Consider the following 19,520-nt stretch of genomic DNA (forward strand, 5'->3'; position numbering starts at 1 on the left):
CCCACCCCCCAAAAACACCATTCTGCACTAACTGTAATTTGTATTCAGACATTTGGAACAACACAAATAAATATTCATAACATTTAAAACCATATAAATATAGATACAAAAATAAGACTCAGAAATATAAAAACTAGGTAACAAAGACAAATAGAAACAAATTTGTGTTGATTTGGCACTCGAGCATCGATACATTACCCATCCCCCAACACTATCAACCAAGAGTCAAGACTAAACCAGTTCACCTTGGTGGTGTGCAGACTGGTTTTATATTATTCTGAACGATTTCGCACAAACCAGAAAAAAAGGACAAAGTCAAGCCCTTCACACTGGGCACAGAAGTCAGATCAACATGTAGTTTTGATTTATATTTGGTTGAGTTGTCAACTAAGGTGAATTCAACATTTACATTTAAGTCATTTAGCTGACGCTCTTATCCAGAGCGACTTACAAATTGGAAAGTTCATACATATTCATCCTGGTCCCCCCGTGGGGAATGAACCCACAACCCTGGCGTTGCAAGCACCATGCTCTACCAACTGAGCCACACGGGACCAAGGTCAAGGTCAACGTGACCTCAACAAAACATTTCACCTTGTCATTGGATTTAGGTTAAAAGTTGGGTGAAAAAAATATGAAATTCCCTTACATGGATGACTTTTTGCAAATCCAATCAGTTTTCCACAACATCATCACAGATTTGGGGGGTTGAAATTACTTGGAAACAATGTAGATTCAACCAGGTTTTGCCCAGTGGGTTGTAATACTTTTTGTATTAAAAAAAATCTAATTAATTAATTGACAAATCTTACTAATCGACAAATCCTGCATTTAACTTGATTGCATTTTTTATTTTTGATATCACTATTTAATATATATTTAATGGTCTTCAGGATTACTTTAGCAATAAATGCACACATTTGAGGACAAAAATATTAGGATTATTTAGCATGATCCCTTCACAAAAAAAGGAAAGGGGTAGGGCAGGCCAATATAAATCATTACTAATTGGCTCATTAAAAAAAGAGAAGATAAAGAGTTAATTCTTGTACAATGTGTATTCCTCTAAACCCTTCCAGCTTCGTTCAGAAATGTAAATTCGGGGATCTGTGTACGTTGGCGTATTTAGAGCTTCTCTCAGGAATTGAACGGGTGTTCAAGGGAATGTAAATCGACCACTAGGCTAATTGACTTCAATACACAGGAAGAGAAAGTGTGAAACAAACTTTTGATGTTGCCAGGCTTTTTCCTGCATACGATGATAGTTAAGCTATAGTTTACTTTTCGTTCATCCTAATCGCCCCGAAAAAAAATATCAAAATATTGTAATGAATAGAGAGAGAGTAAGCAAGTACCTTTTTATATGCCCAACTCAACAAATCAATTTGGGAAGACAGCGTAATTTTTTTTTTTATAGATATAGCACAATTTGGCACTTAATTTTTAGTAGGCATATGCCAAATGACAGGACAGCAAATTGAGTGCTGAATAACAAATATCACTCTCGCAGCGAACGTGGTAGGATACAGTGGGCCTATGTAGATTGACTCTGCTCTGTATGTCCAACAAGGTCTGCCTGCCCTGCGCTCCAATCTCCACGGGGATCCTCTTTGCAGTCGATTGCCCCGGGACGAGATCTGACAGTCTGACCCAGGGAGTGTCAGACAATAGCGACAGCGGAAACAGCGGGTTTATACACCATTGCCGCTTTCATCTGTTTCTTGCCGCTCACCATCTGCAATTCAGGATTAGAGTGGTGGGCACTGGGCGCCACTATAGGCCTATAACACCTGAACGTGCCTAGATTAATTTGGTGTGGACGGTGGGCGGCATGGGATTGAAAGGGGAGTTCCCGCTTTAAGAGGGCACCGCTACCCTGCGCTGAGCGCATCATTTACGCATCACCAGACCAAGCTGTAGAGGTACATGGAATTATGTCTCTCTTCATCAATCAAGAATTCACTGCACACAGACTGACTGACAATAAATATATGGATTTTACTGCACTTTTTGGAGACCAAGATCAATGTAAAGGTAGGCTAGTGACTGTTATATTTGTCAATTGTCTTTTATAGTTTCCTTTGGGATTATTTTATTATGACTAGCACATATTAATTTAATTATCAATATTCTGTCTAGATTTTGCCGAAAATAAATAGCGCACAAAGAAACAAACAAAACCATAAGGTTATTATATATAGAAAGATATCCATTGATATAAACAGAAATGCAGATGGAAAAAAAAAGAAAATATATCGTACACTTCGTTTAGTAATTCCTCAATTGTCTTTAATAATTTTCAAACGCTACACCGGTATTTTAGGCTACTTAAATAATAATCTACGAACCATATGATTGGCCCAATTTTATTATTTCGATTTTCAATTCTCAAAAACGTTGTTTTTGTTGTTTTTTAGACGTGAGGAATGACAATGGACTTTCGTCACCCGAACCTGAGAGAAGCGGGTTTACAGAGGGCCAAAGGAAGCGCAAAAGAACCATATTCAGTCGCGCACAATTGTCTGAGTTGGAACAAGCTTTCGCTCTGACGCCGTACCCAGACATCACTCTCCGTGAACGCTTGGCCGCACATACACATCTACCTGAAAGCAAGATACAGGTTTGTGTAGTGATAATAACTAAAGTTAGATATTTACACTTTCCGTATATATCTATGCATTGAGGCTACAACAACATATTTATCTGACTCTACTCATTGTTCACAGGTGTGGTTCCAAAACAGACGGGCAAGAAGTATCAAGAGTGGAAGACTCACCAAATCAACCAATACAACTTTTGGAAGAGGGGGTGCAAAATGCCTACCTCGCCCAATAGTCCCCTCCCCTGGTCCCTCCTTCACCCCAACCACAATGGGGGAAATGTTCCGACCAGACCAGATTCAGTGTGATGATGGTCAGCAGTTCTACTCCGACTGGATCCGTCTCTACAGCAACCCTGTGTCTCATCAGATTACACCCGTCTCCCCAAACCTGGCAGAATCCCTACTGTGGGAGGAAGACTGCCGATCTCACCTGGAATCTCTTGCTACTACAGCTGCACCCGTTGGAAGGCAAGCACCCTCCTCACGGCCACACCGGGATGGGTTCAACCAGCCCTGCGTGGGCACCTCAGGGTATAGGAACTTTAAGCCACAGACTCTAGCTGTCTCACAGGCAAGATATAGTCATCAAACCTCAGTGGACCAGGTTGTCCCCTCCCATCCGCAGCAGATGTACTGGGATGTGACTCAAGGAGAGGGTCATCATCCTCAGGTGGGCCCCCAGACCTCCATCGGATACATCTCAGACCTGATCTATAATGCTGCTATTGTCACCAACTTCCTGGAGTTCTAATTTCCTGCCCCTGCTTACCTATTGTATAGCCTGGTTGTGCTGTCTTGCCAGGTATTGGCAAAACAACACAAACATATTTGGGACCACTAGCCTATACCGCTTGCCCAATACATTGCCTTCAGAAAGTATTCACACACCTTGACTTTTCCAGATTTTGTTGTGTTAGATCCTGAATTCAAAATGGATGAAATACTTTTTTTCTCACCCATCTATGTGCAATACCCTATAATGACAAAGTGAAAACATGTTTTTAGACATTTTTGCAAATATATTGAAAATTAAATACAGAAATATCTAATTTACATAACTATTCACACCCACGAGTCAATACATATTAGACTCACATTTGGCAGTGATTACGGCTGTGAGTCTTTCTGGGTAAGTCTCTATGAGTTTTGCACATCTGGATTGTACAATATTTGCACATTATTCTTTTTAACATTCTTCAAACTCTATAAAGTTGGTTGTTGATCATTGCTAGACAGCTATTTTCAAGTCATGCCATAGATTTTCAAGATGATTTAAGTCAAAACTGTAACTAGGCTACTCAGGAACATTCAATGTCGTTTTGGTAAGCAACTCCAGTGTACATTTGGCCTTCTCCTTCTGAAAGGGTCTGTTGGAAAGCAGACTGAACCAGGTTTTCCTTTAGGATTTTGCCTGTGCTTAGCTCTATTCTGTTTCTTTTTATCCTAAAAAACTCCCTAGTCCTTGCCGATGACAAGTATACCCATAACACGATGAAGCCACCATCATGCTTCAAAATATGAAGAGTGGAACTCAGTGATGTGTTGTTGTGTTGGATTTGCCCCAAACATAACGCTTTGTATTCAGGACATAAAGTACATTTCTTTGCCGCATTTTTTGCCGGTTTACTTTAGTGCCTTATTGCAAACAAATGCATCTTTTGGAATATTTGTATTATGTACTGGCTTCCTTCTTTGCACTCTGTTTTTGGGCTCCCGAGTGGTGCAGCGGTCTGGGGCACTGCATATCAGTGCTAGAGGTGTCACTACAGACACCCTGGTTCGAGTCCTAGCTGATCCGTCATCAGTTTTCTCCTATCACAACCATTAAACTCTGTAACTGTTTTAAAGTCTCCATTGACCTCATGGTGAAATCCCTGAGCAGTTTCCTTCCTCTCCGTCAACTGAGTTAGGAAGGATGCCTGTATCTTTGTAGTGACTGAGTCTATTGATACACCATCGAAAGTGTAATTAATAACTTCACCATGCTCAAACAGTTATTCAGTGTCTGTTTTTTTCTCTCTCATTTTTTCCCATCTACCAATAGGTACCCTTCTTTTCGGGGCATTGGAAAACCTCCCTGGTCTTTGTGAAATTCATTGCTCAACTGAGGGACCTTACAAATAATTGTATGTGTGGGGTACAGAGATGAGTTAGTCATTCAAAAATCATGCTAAACACTATTATTGCACACAGAGTGAGTCTATGCAACTTATCGTGAATTGTTAAGCATATTTTTACTCCTGAACTTATTTAGGCTTGTCATAACAAAGGGGTTAAATACTTATTGACTCAAGACATTTTAGCTTTTGTACAAATGTCTAAAAATATAACTACACTTTGACTTTATGGAATATTGTGTGTAGGTCAATGATACATCTCAATTTAATCCATTTTAAAGTTAAGCTGTAACACAACAAAATGTGGAGAAGGTCAAGGGTGTGAATATTTTCTGAAGGCACAGTATAGTATGTGTGTTTTATGACCAATTGTAACATTTTGTTTCTTTTTTTATTTTGTTGTTAAATGTGTGGATTATGTATCTTTCATTAGCTTGTGAATAATTGCAATATGTATGTTTACTTCATCCAATGAGTAATACATTGATTTATTTCACCATGGTAATGATTGATTAGAAGTTTAATATGACGTTGTAAACCTTTGTGTGGTGTTCGGGTCTGTGGGACCCATGTTCAGTGTTCACTAAAAGAAAAATGATACAATTAATAATTTTTCCAACTTGACACTCATTGGCCTTGGCTCATTTTCTGTGAAGAACATGTAAAATAACACATTTTCATTGAGTGCATGCTGTGCACCCCCTACACACAGTGGTGGGAAAAAGTACTCAATTGTCATACTTGAGTAAAAGTAAAGATAGCTTAATAGAAAATGATGCAAGTAAAAGTGAAAGACACAAGTCTAAAAGTACTTTTTAGTCACAAGTCTAAAAGTACTTGGTTTTAAATATACTTAATTATCAAAAGTAAATGGAATTGCTCAAATGTACTTAAGTTTCAAAAATAGATTACAAATCATTTAAACTTCCTTATATTAAGCAAACCAGACGGCACAGTTTTATTTTTTATTTAATTTACGGATAGCCAGGGGCGCACTCCAACACTCAGACATAGTTTACAAATGAAGCATTTGTGTTTAGTGAGTCTGTCAGATCAGAGGCAGTAGGGATGACCAGGGATGTTCTCTTGATAAGTGTGTGAATTGGACCATTTGCGAGTACTTTTGGGTGTCAGGGAAAATGTATGGAGTAAAAAGTAAAACATTTTCTTTAGGAATGTAGTGAAGTAAAAATAAAAGTTGCCATAAATATAAATAGTAAAGTAACTTACAGACACCCCCAAAAACTACTTAAGTAGTATTTTGAAGTATTTTAACTTTAAAACAAGTAAAAATTAAACAAAAAGGTTTGCTGTGTGCCTTCACTCTGTCTTCCTCCTCCCTGGGCCTGCTGTTTCAACATAGCACCAGGAACCTGTCTGTCACCCTGCCTGTCTGCCTGTCTGCCTGTCTCCTGCTTTTCTCGCACTCTTTACCTTTTGTAGTGTGTGAAACTACAAAATGTCTTGCGGGAACCTGCACAATGTTATTACAATACATTATTCCAATACATTGTAAAAAATGCAGTATTTTACCACACTCTACCCCAGCCAGGTGCAAATTAGGGGAGGAACACAACAACAAATAACTTTGCATGTGTGGCTCTTTACCACAATCAATCAGAATGGCAAAAATAATATTTTCTCAGAGGGCCTTAAAAATAATTTTTGCAGAGAGAGAAGCTAGTGTGGAAGGAGCGTCTTCCACTTTTGAAGATGAAGAATTTTCAGAATATGAGGATCATGTCTCTGTCAATTCGAAGTCTGACAGTGAGTTGGAAGAAGAGGTTGAGATTGACCCTCAGCCAGCCCCAGGACCAGCCCGTCAGCAACCAGCTCATCTGCAGCCTGCAGTAGAAATATGGATGTCAAAAAATAGTGAAATTAAATGGTCTTCTTGCCCAAGGAACGAGCCACATCGCATGGCTGCCAATGTGATACGGATGCAACCAGGGCTGACGCGGGTGGCGGTTACTCATGTGCAGGACATAAAGTCTTCTTTTGAACTGTTCGTCCCAGACATCATCCAGAAAATCATTCTGGACTGCACTCATTTGGAGGGAAGGGGTGTTTTTGGAGAGATGGAAGGAGATGAACCAAACTCATTTACATACTTTGGGGTTCTTATCCTTACTGGTGTATTCAGATCCAATGGGGAATCCACAGAATCCCTGTGGGATGCAGAAACTGGCAGAGAACTTTCCATTGCAATAATGTCTTTGGAAAACTTCCACATTATCTCTAGGATTATCCGCTTTGATAACCCGAGACACCAGACCAGCTCGGCGGAAGTGACACAAGCTAGCTACAATCAGGTCAGTATGGGAAAAGTGAGTGGACTGCGTTCCCCTGTTTTACAACCCTGGACCCAACGTTACTGTTGATGAGCAGCTTATGCCATTTAGGGGCCGCTGCCCCTTCAGACAGTATATACCATCTAAAAATATAGAATCAAGATCTGGGCTGCCTGTGATGCTGCTTCATCATATGCTTGGAACTTGCAAGTGTATACAGGGAAACCAGATGGAGGAGCTCCTGAGAAGAACGAAGGGATGCAGGTTGTCCTGAACGTAACACAGGGACTCCGTGGCCACAACATCACATGCAATAACTTTTTTACTTTGCACAAGCTGGGACAGGAGCTCCTCAAGAGGAAGCTGACGATGATAATAGCAGTATGAAAAAACAAGCCAGAGCTCCCACCTCAGCTGTTGAATACACGGAACAGGCCTATCAATTCCTCTAAGTTTGTGTTCACGCCCGACACATCCCTAGTGCCTACGTGCCAAAGACAGGCAAAAATGTGGTACTCATGAGTACGCTGCATAGGGATGGGAGAATCTGTGGCCAGGAACATAAAAAACAGAAATCATAATGGATTACAATGCCACTGGCTACAGCTGCAAAAGAAGAACCCTACGCTGGCCACTTGTGATATTCTTCAACATCTTAGCGTACGACGCGTTTGTCATCTGGATGGTGTTGAACCCAGATTGGATAAATGTGATCTAGCAGAGGTAAATGTCAAATATTAACCACGTATGCTGTCTATGAGTCAACACCGAAGTATGAAATATTTTTACATAAAATGTTATGGCTGTATTGTTTTAAAAACCCGCAAACAGTGGGTGAATAACAAAAACATGAACACAAGGGTTAAAACAGTCAAATAATACTATATGGTTACAGAGATGGGGTTACCTATAGGATAGCCCTCTCATAGTATTGTTTTGTAGGGTCTGATGGGCAAGCCGTTTCCTGCTGAGAACAAGAGGACAAATATGCATAACATAGTATAACGTTACATACAGTAGTTGTTGTCTGAGATATTAGGTATTCTACCTGACATAGAATCAGCCTAGGCCGATTTGATTCAACGTTTAATGTTTCCTGGAGTATTATCTTTCAAAATATCCGGATTAAAATGATTCCTTGTGGCCAGATACCGCGACAGATATAATTATTTTCCAAATCAAAATATTTTCCCCCATATATACGGGAAGGATAGAGTAAAAAATGAATAATAAGAAATATATTAAAACTGAAGTTCAGCGTCTATCAGCTTACCAGCTCTTTAATTCTAGCTGGGTTTAAGGTCTCCAGTGAAGTATTACATGTGAGTAATACAGTCAAGATATGACAAGAGCACTATGACACTTCAACCTGGCCTGTTGGACAGTGATCTCTGCATATCATAATCATCTTTAATCCCAAATAATCTTTCAATAAACCCTTAATCCCGGTGTCAAATCTCAGATCTTTCAGATACGTTTTTGTATTGCAGATGCAATTACATCCTTTAATCTCTCAACTGATATGAAGGGACAGGACTGAAAGGAAATTGTCCAGAGATACAGTATAGGTGGGGGCAGTCATAACACAAGCCAAATAGTCAGATATCGTATTAAAGTTGTTTTGAATCATGAAAACAGATATGTGTTGTCATGGAATGGATTTAAGTACTACACAGCTTCCAGGGTATCTGTAATTGGTTGTTTGCTTCTGGCCTGTAAAATCCATCTTGCCCTTTAATTCACCTCAAAACAAATGAATGCCGATCGGCAGTCGAAGACAATACTGTCTGCCTCATCTGGCAGCAGGTAGCTAGCTGTATGCTAAAACAGGGTTTCCTAAGGTATCTTTACTTTACTCAAGTATAAAAAATTGGATAACATCAAGTGCTATGATAAAACTGGCTCTCATGAGGACCGCCACAGGAAAGGAGGACCCAGACTTACCTCTGCTGCAGAGGATAAATTCATTAGTTACCAGCCTCAGAAATTGCTGCACAAATAAAGTAAGAGACACAACTGTTCAGAGGAGACTGCATGAATCAGGCCTTCATGGTCAAATTGCTGCAAAGAAACCACTACTAAAAGGACACCAATAAGAAGGGACTTGCTTGGGCCAGGAAACACGAGTAATGGACATTAGACCAGTGGAAATCTGTCCTTTGGTCTGATGAGTCCAAATTTGAGATTTTTGGTTCCAACTGCCGTGTCTTTGTAAGATGCAGAGTAGGTGCACGGATGATCTACGCATGTGTGATTCCCACCGTGAAGCATGGAGGAGGAGCTGTGATGGTGCGTTGCTGGTGACACTGTGATTTATTTAGAATTCAAGGCACACTTAACCAGCATGGCTACCACAGCATTCTGCAGCGATACGCCATCCCATCTGGTTTGCGCTTAGTGGAACTATCATGTTTTTCAACAGGACAATGACCCAACACACCTCCAGGCTGTGTAAGGGCTACTTGACCAAGAAGGAGAGTGATGGAGTGCTGTATCAGATGATCTGGCCTCCACCCAATTGAGATGGTTTGGGATGAGTTGGACCACAGAGTGAAGGAAAAGCAGCCAACAAGTGCTCAACATTTGGGAATTCCTTCAAGACTGTTGGAAAAGCACTCCTCATGAAGCTGATTGACAGAATGCCAAGAATGTACAAAGCTGTCATCAAGGCAAAGGGTGGCTACTTTGAAGAATCTAAAATATAGATTGTTTCACGGAAACATGGCTCTGTCAGGATATGTTGTCGGAGTCGGTACAGCCACTGTGTTTCTTCATGTGTCGCGCCAGAATAAACATCTCTCTGGGAAGAAGAAGGGCGGTGGGTGTATGCTTCATGATTAACATACAGGAACTCAAGTCCTTCTGTTCGCCTTACCTATAATTCCTTATATTCAAATGCTGACCATTTGCTTAACAAGTTTTTGGTTACTATATGATTCCAAGTGTAATTTCATAGTGAGGTCTTCACTATTATTCCACAATGTAGAAAATAGTCAAAGTAAAGAAAAACCCTTGAATGAGTAGGTGTGTCCAAACATTTGACTGGGACTGTATATTTATATTGAATGAAACTGAACTCAGTTGAATTACCTGGGCGCTAATTTTATTGAACAGACAAACAATACTGACTATACAGACAAACTGAAGGACCGTGAAAGTACAGTATGAATAAGCTATTGTATTAAAAAAAATCCCTGTTCCATCTAAGTAGGAAATTATCAAACAAATGTTATGAAGGGGGGTAATTTAACAGGCCCTATAAAAGCATAATGGATGTAAATAAATAGATAAATATCCCAACTTTTTTTGTCCACATTAGTAAATGAGTTGTGAAACATGGCGTTAACTTCATCATAGAGCAGCGATGGTAAAACACAAACAACTTTTACATCTGGGTCACATTCAAGATCTTCACACTAATCTGTTTTCAATATGCGAACAACGTGGGACAATTCCTATGAATAGTTTTGTGGTCATGTCAACTTCCACTCAACCCCTTTGATTTCTGTTTTGAAGTCCACTGGTGGGTCAGATAAGGGCATTGTTCTCCAGGAAAGTATTTTGTTGATAAGAAGAACACTGACTGGTGCTATGGTTCTCCTAGCTCTCCCTCCATGGTTCGTACCAGAACATACAGCTCTGCCAGGCCGACTACGGACGCAGCAATCACTGCAGATATCACCCTCTGAAACACACAAGCAAACATGTCAACAAAGATACTGATTCTTAAACAGGGTTAAAGGGATTTGAAATGAAGCTTACTTCTTGATTACATTTTCAAACAATATTTTTGTCCATGTACAACACAATGCAGTACTAGATTAACCCTTGCTTATCATGCAATCAAGGTTAAGTGACACGATTAATCTCGTCAGGCAATAGGGGTTTATACTTGCCCAGCTTGTAAGAGTGAGGGATCTTTGTATGGATTCTTACCGCCGCTGTCTCTGTGAAGAGGTATTGACTGCCGAGATAGGCGCAAGCGAACGTCGCCGCCACTGTCACTAGGAAGTTTAAGACCGTCACAACTGCAGCTTTGGCTGAGCGCACTAGACAGACCACACACACACACACACATTAGAGGGAGGGTTGAGGTAAAGGTAGATGACAAGGATAGTAAGAATCTTAGAGACAGATTGCATGCAAACGTTTGTAACCATAGCAACCTTCTCTCCCAAAGTCCGCCAGTGTCTCATGACGATTAATTTGCTGGGGGGGAAAGAGAAGTACTCGCATGAATCAACAACAACCCAAACATTAAACACTATCATGCATTTAAGCTGGCTGCCATACGTTAATCGAATATATACAGTAGGCTACATGCTGAGTGTGCACTGTGCAATTCACCTGAGTGTTTACATTCCGTGTGATCCTGTTGTATTCTTCATTGGCCAACTTGGCTTTGATTCGTTCCAGACGAGCCACAAGCATAGGGTTCTGTCACAAAGAGGGTGTACGACTTTAATGTTGTCCTCGTGATGGAGATCAAATGAAGGGACTGAAGGAATAACCATACATCGAGGTCTTACTTACTCTGGGGGGCATTACAACCTTAGGCAGGTGCAATGAGCTGTCCTCCAAAAACTCATGAAGGTAGAAAGGTTGACCTGAGAAGGAAAAGCACACATGCTAGTACATGATTCATGAAATGTAAGATCTGTGTTGTATAACTGTTTATAGATACCATTGTCTTGCAGGCATTTATTAAGTTTCCTAGCCGTTCTGAAGGACAGAGTTGACGGTTGTTCCTGTTGAAGAATATCCTCCACTTCTTTCTGTAGTTCCGTTGGAACTGAAAACTCATCGTTCTCCAGCAAGTCTCTTACCCTCTCTCGAAATGTGTTTCCAATCACAAATGACGACGCCATTCTCTTTAGATAACGTTAACTGTCAAACTTATGTAGCTAGCTACAATGAACTGTGCTGACAAGTGGCTGTATTAGCTAATTGTTATTCTCCCGTAGCTGGCTGAGCTGAGTTAGCTAACTACAAACGGAGAAGGCTTTAGCTACAAGGATAGCAGGCAGCTAACGTCTTTAGCTAGCAAACCCACGACCAGGAGGAAACGTTGGCAGTTTATACAGATTATCCATTGCCAATTCTTCACAAATTGATATCATCTGATCATCGTATCAACTACCCATTTGAAGTTGTCCGACAATGACGACTGTTTCGTTAATTTTACTAGCTAGCAGTAACGACAACAGAAAGAGGAAGCACCCAGAGTTAACTTTGAAGCATCTATGTTTACCTTGTGACAGGATCTGACGTGAGAGCTACTTCCACTCAAAAATAAATACCAAAAATACTGTACTTTCAAACATAGATAATAATATACAGTATTTGTACACAGTGGAAATTATTATCGTGTTGATTTTTGTACAGGTATCGTTTTCAAATATAGTTATTTCAATTGATTTATTTATATTTCTTTACCGCTTTGCATTGTGGTTAATGTAATGGGAAATAAAATAATGCTAGTTCAATGACAATGCCTTGAAATGAATACATAATAATTACAGCCCCCAGGTATTTTACATTTTTTTAAACATAATTTTATGTTTATAAATCACTGTGTGTGTTATTTAAAAAATATAACTACAAAATATATTTTTCAGAATCTATTTCCCTGAGCTCAGTCCAACAGTGTGGGCACGGGATACAAATGTTAATATATTTGCATATACAGCCCTGATTGGCTGATAGAAGAATCTAGAGACCGCCCCCTTACCACTTAAAAAAAACAAAGGGACATTGTGTGTGTGAGCTTTGTTTTTTTCTTCAAAACAAAAGGCATACATCACATCTTAATTTGCTATATCATTGTTGCACTGTTTTCAATAGGTCACCAGAATGCCCTAAAGGACATATACAGCACCCGGTGTCACAGGAAGGCCCAGAAGATCATCAAGGAAGCTCAGCCACCCCAACCACAGCCTGTTCACCCCGCTACCATCTAGAAGCCGGAGACAGCACAGGTGCATTAAAACTGGAACCAAGAAACTGATACACCGCTTGTATTTCCAGGCCTTCAGACTGTTAAACAGTTATCAGTACCCTGCTCTGAACCGTAGACGCTGTCCCAAGCCAGCTACCACCCGCTACTCTACCCTGCACCTTAGAGACTGCTGCCCTATGTACAATTGAATGGTTCTAGGTTTTTCATGCTCAACAGTTTCCCGTATGTATCAAGAATGGTCGACCACCAAAAGGACATCCAGGCAACTCGTTTACATACACCTTGGCCAAATACATTTAAAGTCAGTTTTTCACAATTCCTGACATTTAATCCCAGTAAAAGTTCCCTGTCTTAGGTCAGATAGGATCACCACTTTATTTTAAGAATGTGAAATGTCAGAATAATAGTAGAGAGAATGATGTCTTTCAGCTTTTATTTCTTTCATCACATTCCCAGTGGGTCAGAAGTTTACATACACTCAATTAGTATTTGGTAGCATTGCCTTTAAATTGTTTAACTTGGGTCAAACGTTTCGCGTAGCCTTCCACAAGCTTCCCACAATAAGTTGAGTGAATTTTGGCCAATTCCTCCTGACATAGCTGGTGTAACTGAGTCAGGTTTGTAGGCCTCCTTGCTAACACACATTTTTTCAGTTCTGCCCACAAATTTTCTATGGGATTGAGGTCAGGGCTTTGGCCACTCCAATACCTTGACTTTGTTGTCCTTAAGCCATTTTGCCATAACTTTGGAAGTATGCTTGGGGTCATTGTCCATTTGGAAGACCCATTTGCGACCAAGCTTTAACTTCCTGACTGATGTTTTGAGATGTTGCCTCATATCTACATAATTTTCCTACTTCATAATGCCATCTATTTTGTGAAGTCCACCAGTCCCTCCTGCAGCAAAGCACCCCCACAACATGATGCTGCCATCCCCGTGCTTCACGGTTGGGATGGTGTTCTTCGGCTTGCAAGCCTCCCCCTTTTTCCTCCAAACATAAAGATGGTCATTATGGCCAAACAGTTCTATTTTTGTTTTATCAGACCAGAGGACATTTCTCCAAAAAGTACGATCTTTGTCTCCATGTGCAGTTGCAAACCGTAGTCTGGCTTTTTTATAGCAGTTTTGGAGCCTGAGAGGCCTTTCAGGTTATGTCGATATAGGACTCGTTTCACTGTGGATATATACTTTTGTACCTGTTTCCTCCAGCATCTTCACAAGGTCCTTTGCTGTTGTTCTGGGATTGATTTGTACTTTTCGCACCAAAGTACGTTCATCTCTAGGAGACAGAACGCGTCTCCTTCCTGAGCGGTATCACGGCTGCGTGGTCCCATGGTGTTTATACTTGCGTACCATTGTTTGTACAGATGAATGTAGTACCTTCAGGCGTTTGGAAATTGCTCCCTCCCAAGGATGAACCAGACTTGTGGAGGTCTACAATTATTTTTCTGAGGTCCTGGCTGATTTCTTTTGATTTTCCCATGATGCCAAGCAAAGAGGCACTGAGTTTGAAGGTAGGCCTTGCAATACATCCACAGGTACACATCCAATTGACTCAAATGATGTCAACTAGCCTATCAGAAGCTTCTAAAGCCATTACATAATTTTCTGGAATTTTCCAAGCTGTTTAAAGGCAGTCAACTTCGTGTATGTAAACTTCTGACCCACTGGAATTGTGATACAATTAATTATAAGTGAAATAATCTGTCTGTAAACAATTGTTGGAAAAATGACTTGTGTCATGCACAAAGTAGATGTCCTAACCGACTTGCCAAAACTATAGTTTCTTAACAAGACATTTGTGGAGTGGTTGAAAAACAAGTTTTAATGACTCCAACCTAAGTGTATGTAAACTTACAACTTCAATTGTACATAGTCATTGAACACTGGTCACGTTAATAATGTGTACATACATTTTTACCCACTTTACATGTATATACTGTATTCTTGTCATGGCTCATCCTATATAACTATTGCTGTACAGACATTTTCTATTCACCATTCACATACACACAGTGCCTTCATAAAGTATTCAGACCCCTTGACTTTTTCCACATTTTGTTACGTTACAGCCTTATTCTAAAATGGATTCATTAAATAAAAATCATCAGCAATCTACACACAATACCCCACAATGACAAAGCGAAAACAGGTTTTTACCTTATTTACATAAGTATTCAGACCCTTTGCTATGAGACTGGAAATTGAGCTTAGGTGCTTCCTGTTTCCATTGATCATCCTTGAGATGTTTCTACAACTTGATTTAACGAGGCAAGTCAGTTAAGAACAAATTCTTATTTACAATGACGGCTTACACCGGCAAAACCCGGACGATGCTGGGTCAAATGTGCGCCACACTATGGGACTCCCAATCACGGCCGGTTGTGATACAGCCTGGATTTGAACCAGGGTGTCTGTAGTGACACCTCTAGCACTGAGATGCAGTGCCTTAAACCTCTGTGCAACTCGGGAGCCCATTGGACAATGCAGTGGCCCAACCAGAGCCTGAACCCGATCGAACATCTCTGGAGAGACATGAAAATAGCTGTGCAGCAACACTCCCCATCCAACCTGACAGAGCTTGAGAGGATCTGCAGAGAAGGATGGGAGAAACTCCCCAAATACAGGTGTGCCAAGCTTGTAGCGTCATACCCAAGACTCAAGGCTGTAATCACTGAAAATGGTGCTTCAACAAAGTACTGACTAAAGGGTCTGAATACTTATGTAAATGTGATATTTCAGTATTTTATTTTTTATAAATTTGAAAAAATATAACTTTTTGCCTTGTAATTATGGGGTATTGTGTGTAGATTGGTGAGGGGAAATTTTAAAAAAATCATTTTTAGGATAAAGCTGTAACCTAAAAAAATGTGGGGGAAAAAATCTAAGGGTCTGAATACTTTCCGAAGGCACTGTATATATTTATATTACGGATTGTGGTCCGGAAGCTAACTTCCTGCAATTCTATCCAATTTGACATGGTGTTTTGTACTGCGTATTTGAAAACTGTAATTCCTTAATCAAATCTGCTAGCTGGGTATCTTTTAAAGTTATTGTTTTAGAACTCAAGCTCTGGAAGGTATAACTCGTTCACAGTAAAAGGTATTTATATTCTGATCCTTACAAAATAACACCTGTTTTAGTGACCGATGGCACTTTTCTAAAATTCTATGACATGTCCCATGATCAGAAACTTTCTTATCCAGATAGTATATTAAAAACACATATCTGCACCAAAACAAATGACAGAAAGCATTGTGTTCTACATATGATAAGGACAGACATACACAAGTAATATAATATTAATTAAAAATAACTTTATTGAAAGAATAAGGTTAGGAAAATATATTTTCATTCAAACCTGAAAACAAAGTGCAAGTTAGAGCCTACATTACTATCATAACCGTAACATCCTACACAACCACTTGCCCTCGCATTCAGGTGACAAACAAGCAAACCACATCTTATTCTCCTTTCTATCTTTCCTGTAACAAAGTAAACAATTTCTAGAGTCGTCCTCAAGTACACTGAAGTTTCACACTTTCTGTTCTGACAATCAGCCAAATGTCAGCTTGTTCTTTGATCTGTTTGTGCTATATTAGCCAACTCCTATGGTAGCATGGCATGACAACTATCATACATAAGAAATGGGATCATGAATGGAAGGGAATTGTGCAGTTATCAACCTGTTTGCAAGGTGACAAAGTTACATTTTACAATCCCAATCTTTTGGGGAAAATATGAAACAATTTAATATATGATTGCCTGTTGACTGCTGCAACTGTACTTTAATTAAGTACAGGCTTGTGCTCCCGAGTGGCGCAGCGGTCTAAGGCACTGCATCTCAGTGCCTGGTTCAACCCCAGGCTGTATCACATCCAGCCGTGATTGGAAGTCCCAATGGCGCACAATTAGCCCAGCGTTGTCTGGGTTTGGCAGTGGTTGTAAATAAGAATGTTCTTAACTGACTTGCCACGTTAAATAAAGGATCAATAAAAAAAATAAACGTGAATGAACAACAGAGACATAATACAATATGGAAATGACTTAATGGGGTATGGTCTCATCTCCGATGAATGCTAATGACAGATGCTGGTACCCTTTTGCTGGGAAAGTTAAACGAGCATTCCGACCAGTCTTCCTGATTGAACTTTCGTAAACTACATTAGAATTCACAGAGGTTACCTGCCCAATACTTAACCTGCTTTCAGTCAAACCAAGCACTGGCAATGTAGAGACAAGATAACTAGCTAGATTAAAAAACAACATTTAACTTCATAATTACCAGCTACTGTATCTGGTTGCGAGTTGACTCACTGAGTATCGTGAATACGGCGTTAGCGTAACTATGCGTTCAAACAGGGCTGCAATGAAAACGAATGGGCCTACAACTAATATGTTAGCAGCAAACTTTGATTGACAAGGCAATGGACAAATAGTATTTGAGAAAAGCCGAAAAAACAGACCCCTTCTGGCGCAATCTTTACTTGGTTCCGTGTTACGACATATCGTACGTAGTTTAATGTACAAACAACGACCTAGCTATACGTACTGTGTAGACAATTTTAGATAGCTACAAAAATAACAGCCAGTTTGTACCACTGACGTATATGTTTCGACTAGCATTCGAACCACATTGATTATGAAACATTGAGAATAATGACAAAGATGATGGTAGCAAACGCATGAGCAATCAACATTAACCCAGCTAACGTAAGGCTAACTAGCTAGTATGCAGGGTCGTCACTAGTTACCACAGCCATAAACCCTGCCATAAAATGTTCTTCTTAAAATGTGATTTTAAACCTAACCTTGTGCCTAACCGTAAATTCCTTTTAAGTTTTCATGAATTCTTCTAGCCAATTTTGACTTTGTGTTTGTGCCATCTAGTGGAAACCAGTATAGTATGCAGCTGCTTGTCAGCTAGCTAACTAACCAATAATATGCAGATAGCTGACTAACTATAAATCTGCCTCTGCTCCATCTGTGAATCAACGAGGGTGAACAAAAAGTTTCAAGTTTTAAAGTCACGTGCACAAGTACAGTGAAATGTTTTTCTTGCAAGTTCTAAACCCAACAATGCAGTATTCAATATCAACGTAGTACTAAAATAACAAAAGGTAGAACAAAAACACGACAAATATATATAAGATGAACATGAGAAAGTAATAAGCTATGATACAGGGTCAGTTCCTATACCATATTTACAATGTGCAGGGAGACTGGAGTGATAGAGGTAGATATGTATAGGGGTAAGGTGACTAGGCATGATGTATGATAAACAGTAGCAGCAGCGTAAATGAAGATTGTATGTGAGTGTAGAGTCAATATAAATGTGTGTGTGTTGGAGTGTCAGTGTGCGTGTCCTGTGAGTGTGCATAGAAAGTGTTTTTTTATATATATTTTTTTATACAAGGGTAAATAGTCATTTTGTTCGCTATTTAGCAGTATTATGGCTTGGGGATAGAAGCTGTTAAGGAGCCTGTTGTTGTCAGACTTGATGCACCAGTACCGCTTGCCGTGCGGAAGCAGAGAGAACAGTCTATGGCTTGGGTGGCTGGAGTCTAACGATGTTCGTTAAAGCTAGCAAAGCAAACAACTTGATACAGTTGAACAAAAAAATGTCACATACAGCGGATAGGTGCAGTGAAATATAACGTTAGTCTTTTTACCTGTGTATGAATGAATGATTCACAGCAAAGGACTGAAAGTAAGTTAAACCATCATTCTCACTCGGTAGTAACTTTTTTTCTGACTTCCTTGACTGAGGTCTGTGTTGTCGATGGCACCAGGTGAATTCAAGGCAACACATTATTGAAAGCTGAAGCTTCACTTTGCATGTTGTCCATGATGAAAATATGAGTAATCAAAAGATCTGTCATTATTTTTATTTCCACACAGTAGAACGGTAACGGAATTTGACATTCATTTAAGTACTTTTTAATGTTTATATATATATACAGCTAGCTAACGTTAGTAGCTTAGGGCAAGATGTGTTTTTGACAGAAAAAGCCCCTCTCTCATTCTAGAGTGGGAGGGTACATATGCAAATATTAAATTAATAGGCAAACGCAAGATGAACGATTATTGGTCATTATAATCAGATCGCTATGTGACGTTATGTGGCCGCCTAAACTTTCATCCCAAATCGTGTGCCAATGCTAAAATTAAACTTTTTAAAGGCCCAGGGCAGTCAAAAAGGTGATATACTTGTGTTTTATTTACATATTTCCACACTATAAGGTTGGCATAATACTGTGAAATTGTGAACAATTATAATAATGCCCTTTTAGTGGTGGGCTGTTGCGGTGGGATGGAGTTTTGCAGTAAATTCTTTAATAGACCAACAAGAGATTTCCAAACCTCTTTGCCAAAAACAGCTAGTTTTACGTTTTCCACTCCCCTCTAAGAACACCCCATAGACAGTCCTAGTTCAATTCTTGCTTGAGAAGTTTCTCTTTGATTGTAAGGTACTTTATTGTTACCCAGAAATTATTTGATATTGAGATAAAAACGGCTGCATTGTACCTTTAAATCAACTTTGAAATTCG

The 19,520-nt window shown here is 39.7% G+C and overlaps 2 protein-coding genes across 4 annotated transcripts; one reads left to right on the forward strand and one right to left on the reverse strand.

Moving 5' to 3' along the window:
* Positions 1–1,934: 1,934 nt before the first annotated feature.
* LOC111949734 (homeobox protein SEBOX-like) lies at positions 1,935–5,276 on the forward strand. Its single transcript, XM_023967084.2, has 3 exons — positions 1,935–2,034; positions 2,418–2,620; positions 2,727–5,276. Exons 1-3 carry the CDS (start codon positions 1,935–1,937, stop codon positions 3,351–3,353), a joined length of 930 nt encoding a protein of 309 aa, XP_023822852.2. The 3' UTR covers positions 3,354–5,276.
* Positions 5,277–10,091: 4,815 nt separating this feature from the next.
* On the reverse strand, positions 10,092–17,313 carry LOC111949710 (transmembrane protein 199). Of its 3 annotated transcripts, none has more exons than XM_070434022.1 (6): positions 17,255–17,313; positions 11,544–11,617; positions 11,358–11,447; positions 11,177–11,219; positions 10,907–11,059; positions 10,092–10,695 (listed from the first exon to the last, which is right to left on the reverse strand). In XM_070434022.1, exons 2-6 carry the CDS (start codon positions 11,553–11,555, stop codon positions 10,484–10,486), a joined length of 510 nt encoding a protein of 169 aa, XP_070290123.1. In that variant the 5' UTR covers positions 11,556–11,617; positions 17,255–17,313; the 3' UTR covers positions 10,092–10,483. The 3 variants fall into 3 exon arrangements, with proteins under 3 accessions (XP_070290123.1, XP_023822825.1, XP_070290122.1); XM_023967057.2 differs by lacking the exon at positions 17,255–17,313 and adding an exon at positions 11,695–12,885 and having other exon boundaries at positions 10,947–11,059; XM_070434021.1 differs by lacking the exon at positions 17,255–17,313 and adding an exon at positions 11,695–12,885.
* Between the last annotated feature and the right edge of the window lie 2,207 nt (positions 17,314–19,520).

The sequence above is a fragment of the Salvelinus sp. IW2-2015 genome, linkage group LG22 (genome assembly GCF_002910315.2).
Source record: "Salvelinus sp. IW2-2015 linkage group LG22, ASM291031v2, whole genome shotgun sequence".
Classification (NCBI taxonomy): domain Eukaryota; kingdom Metazoa; phylum Chordata; class Actinopteri; order Salmoniformes; family Salmonidae; genus Salvelinus; species Salvelinus sp. IW2-2015.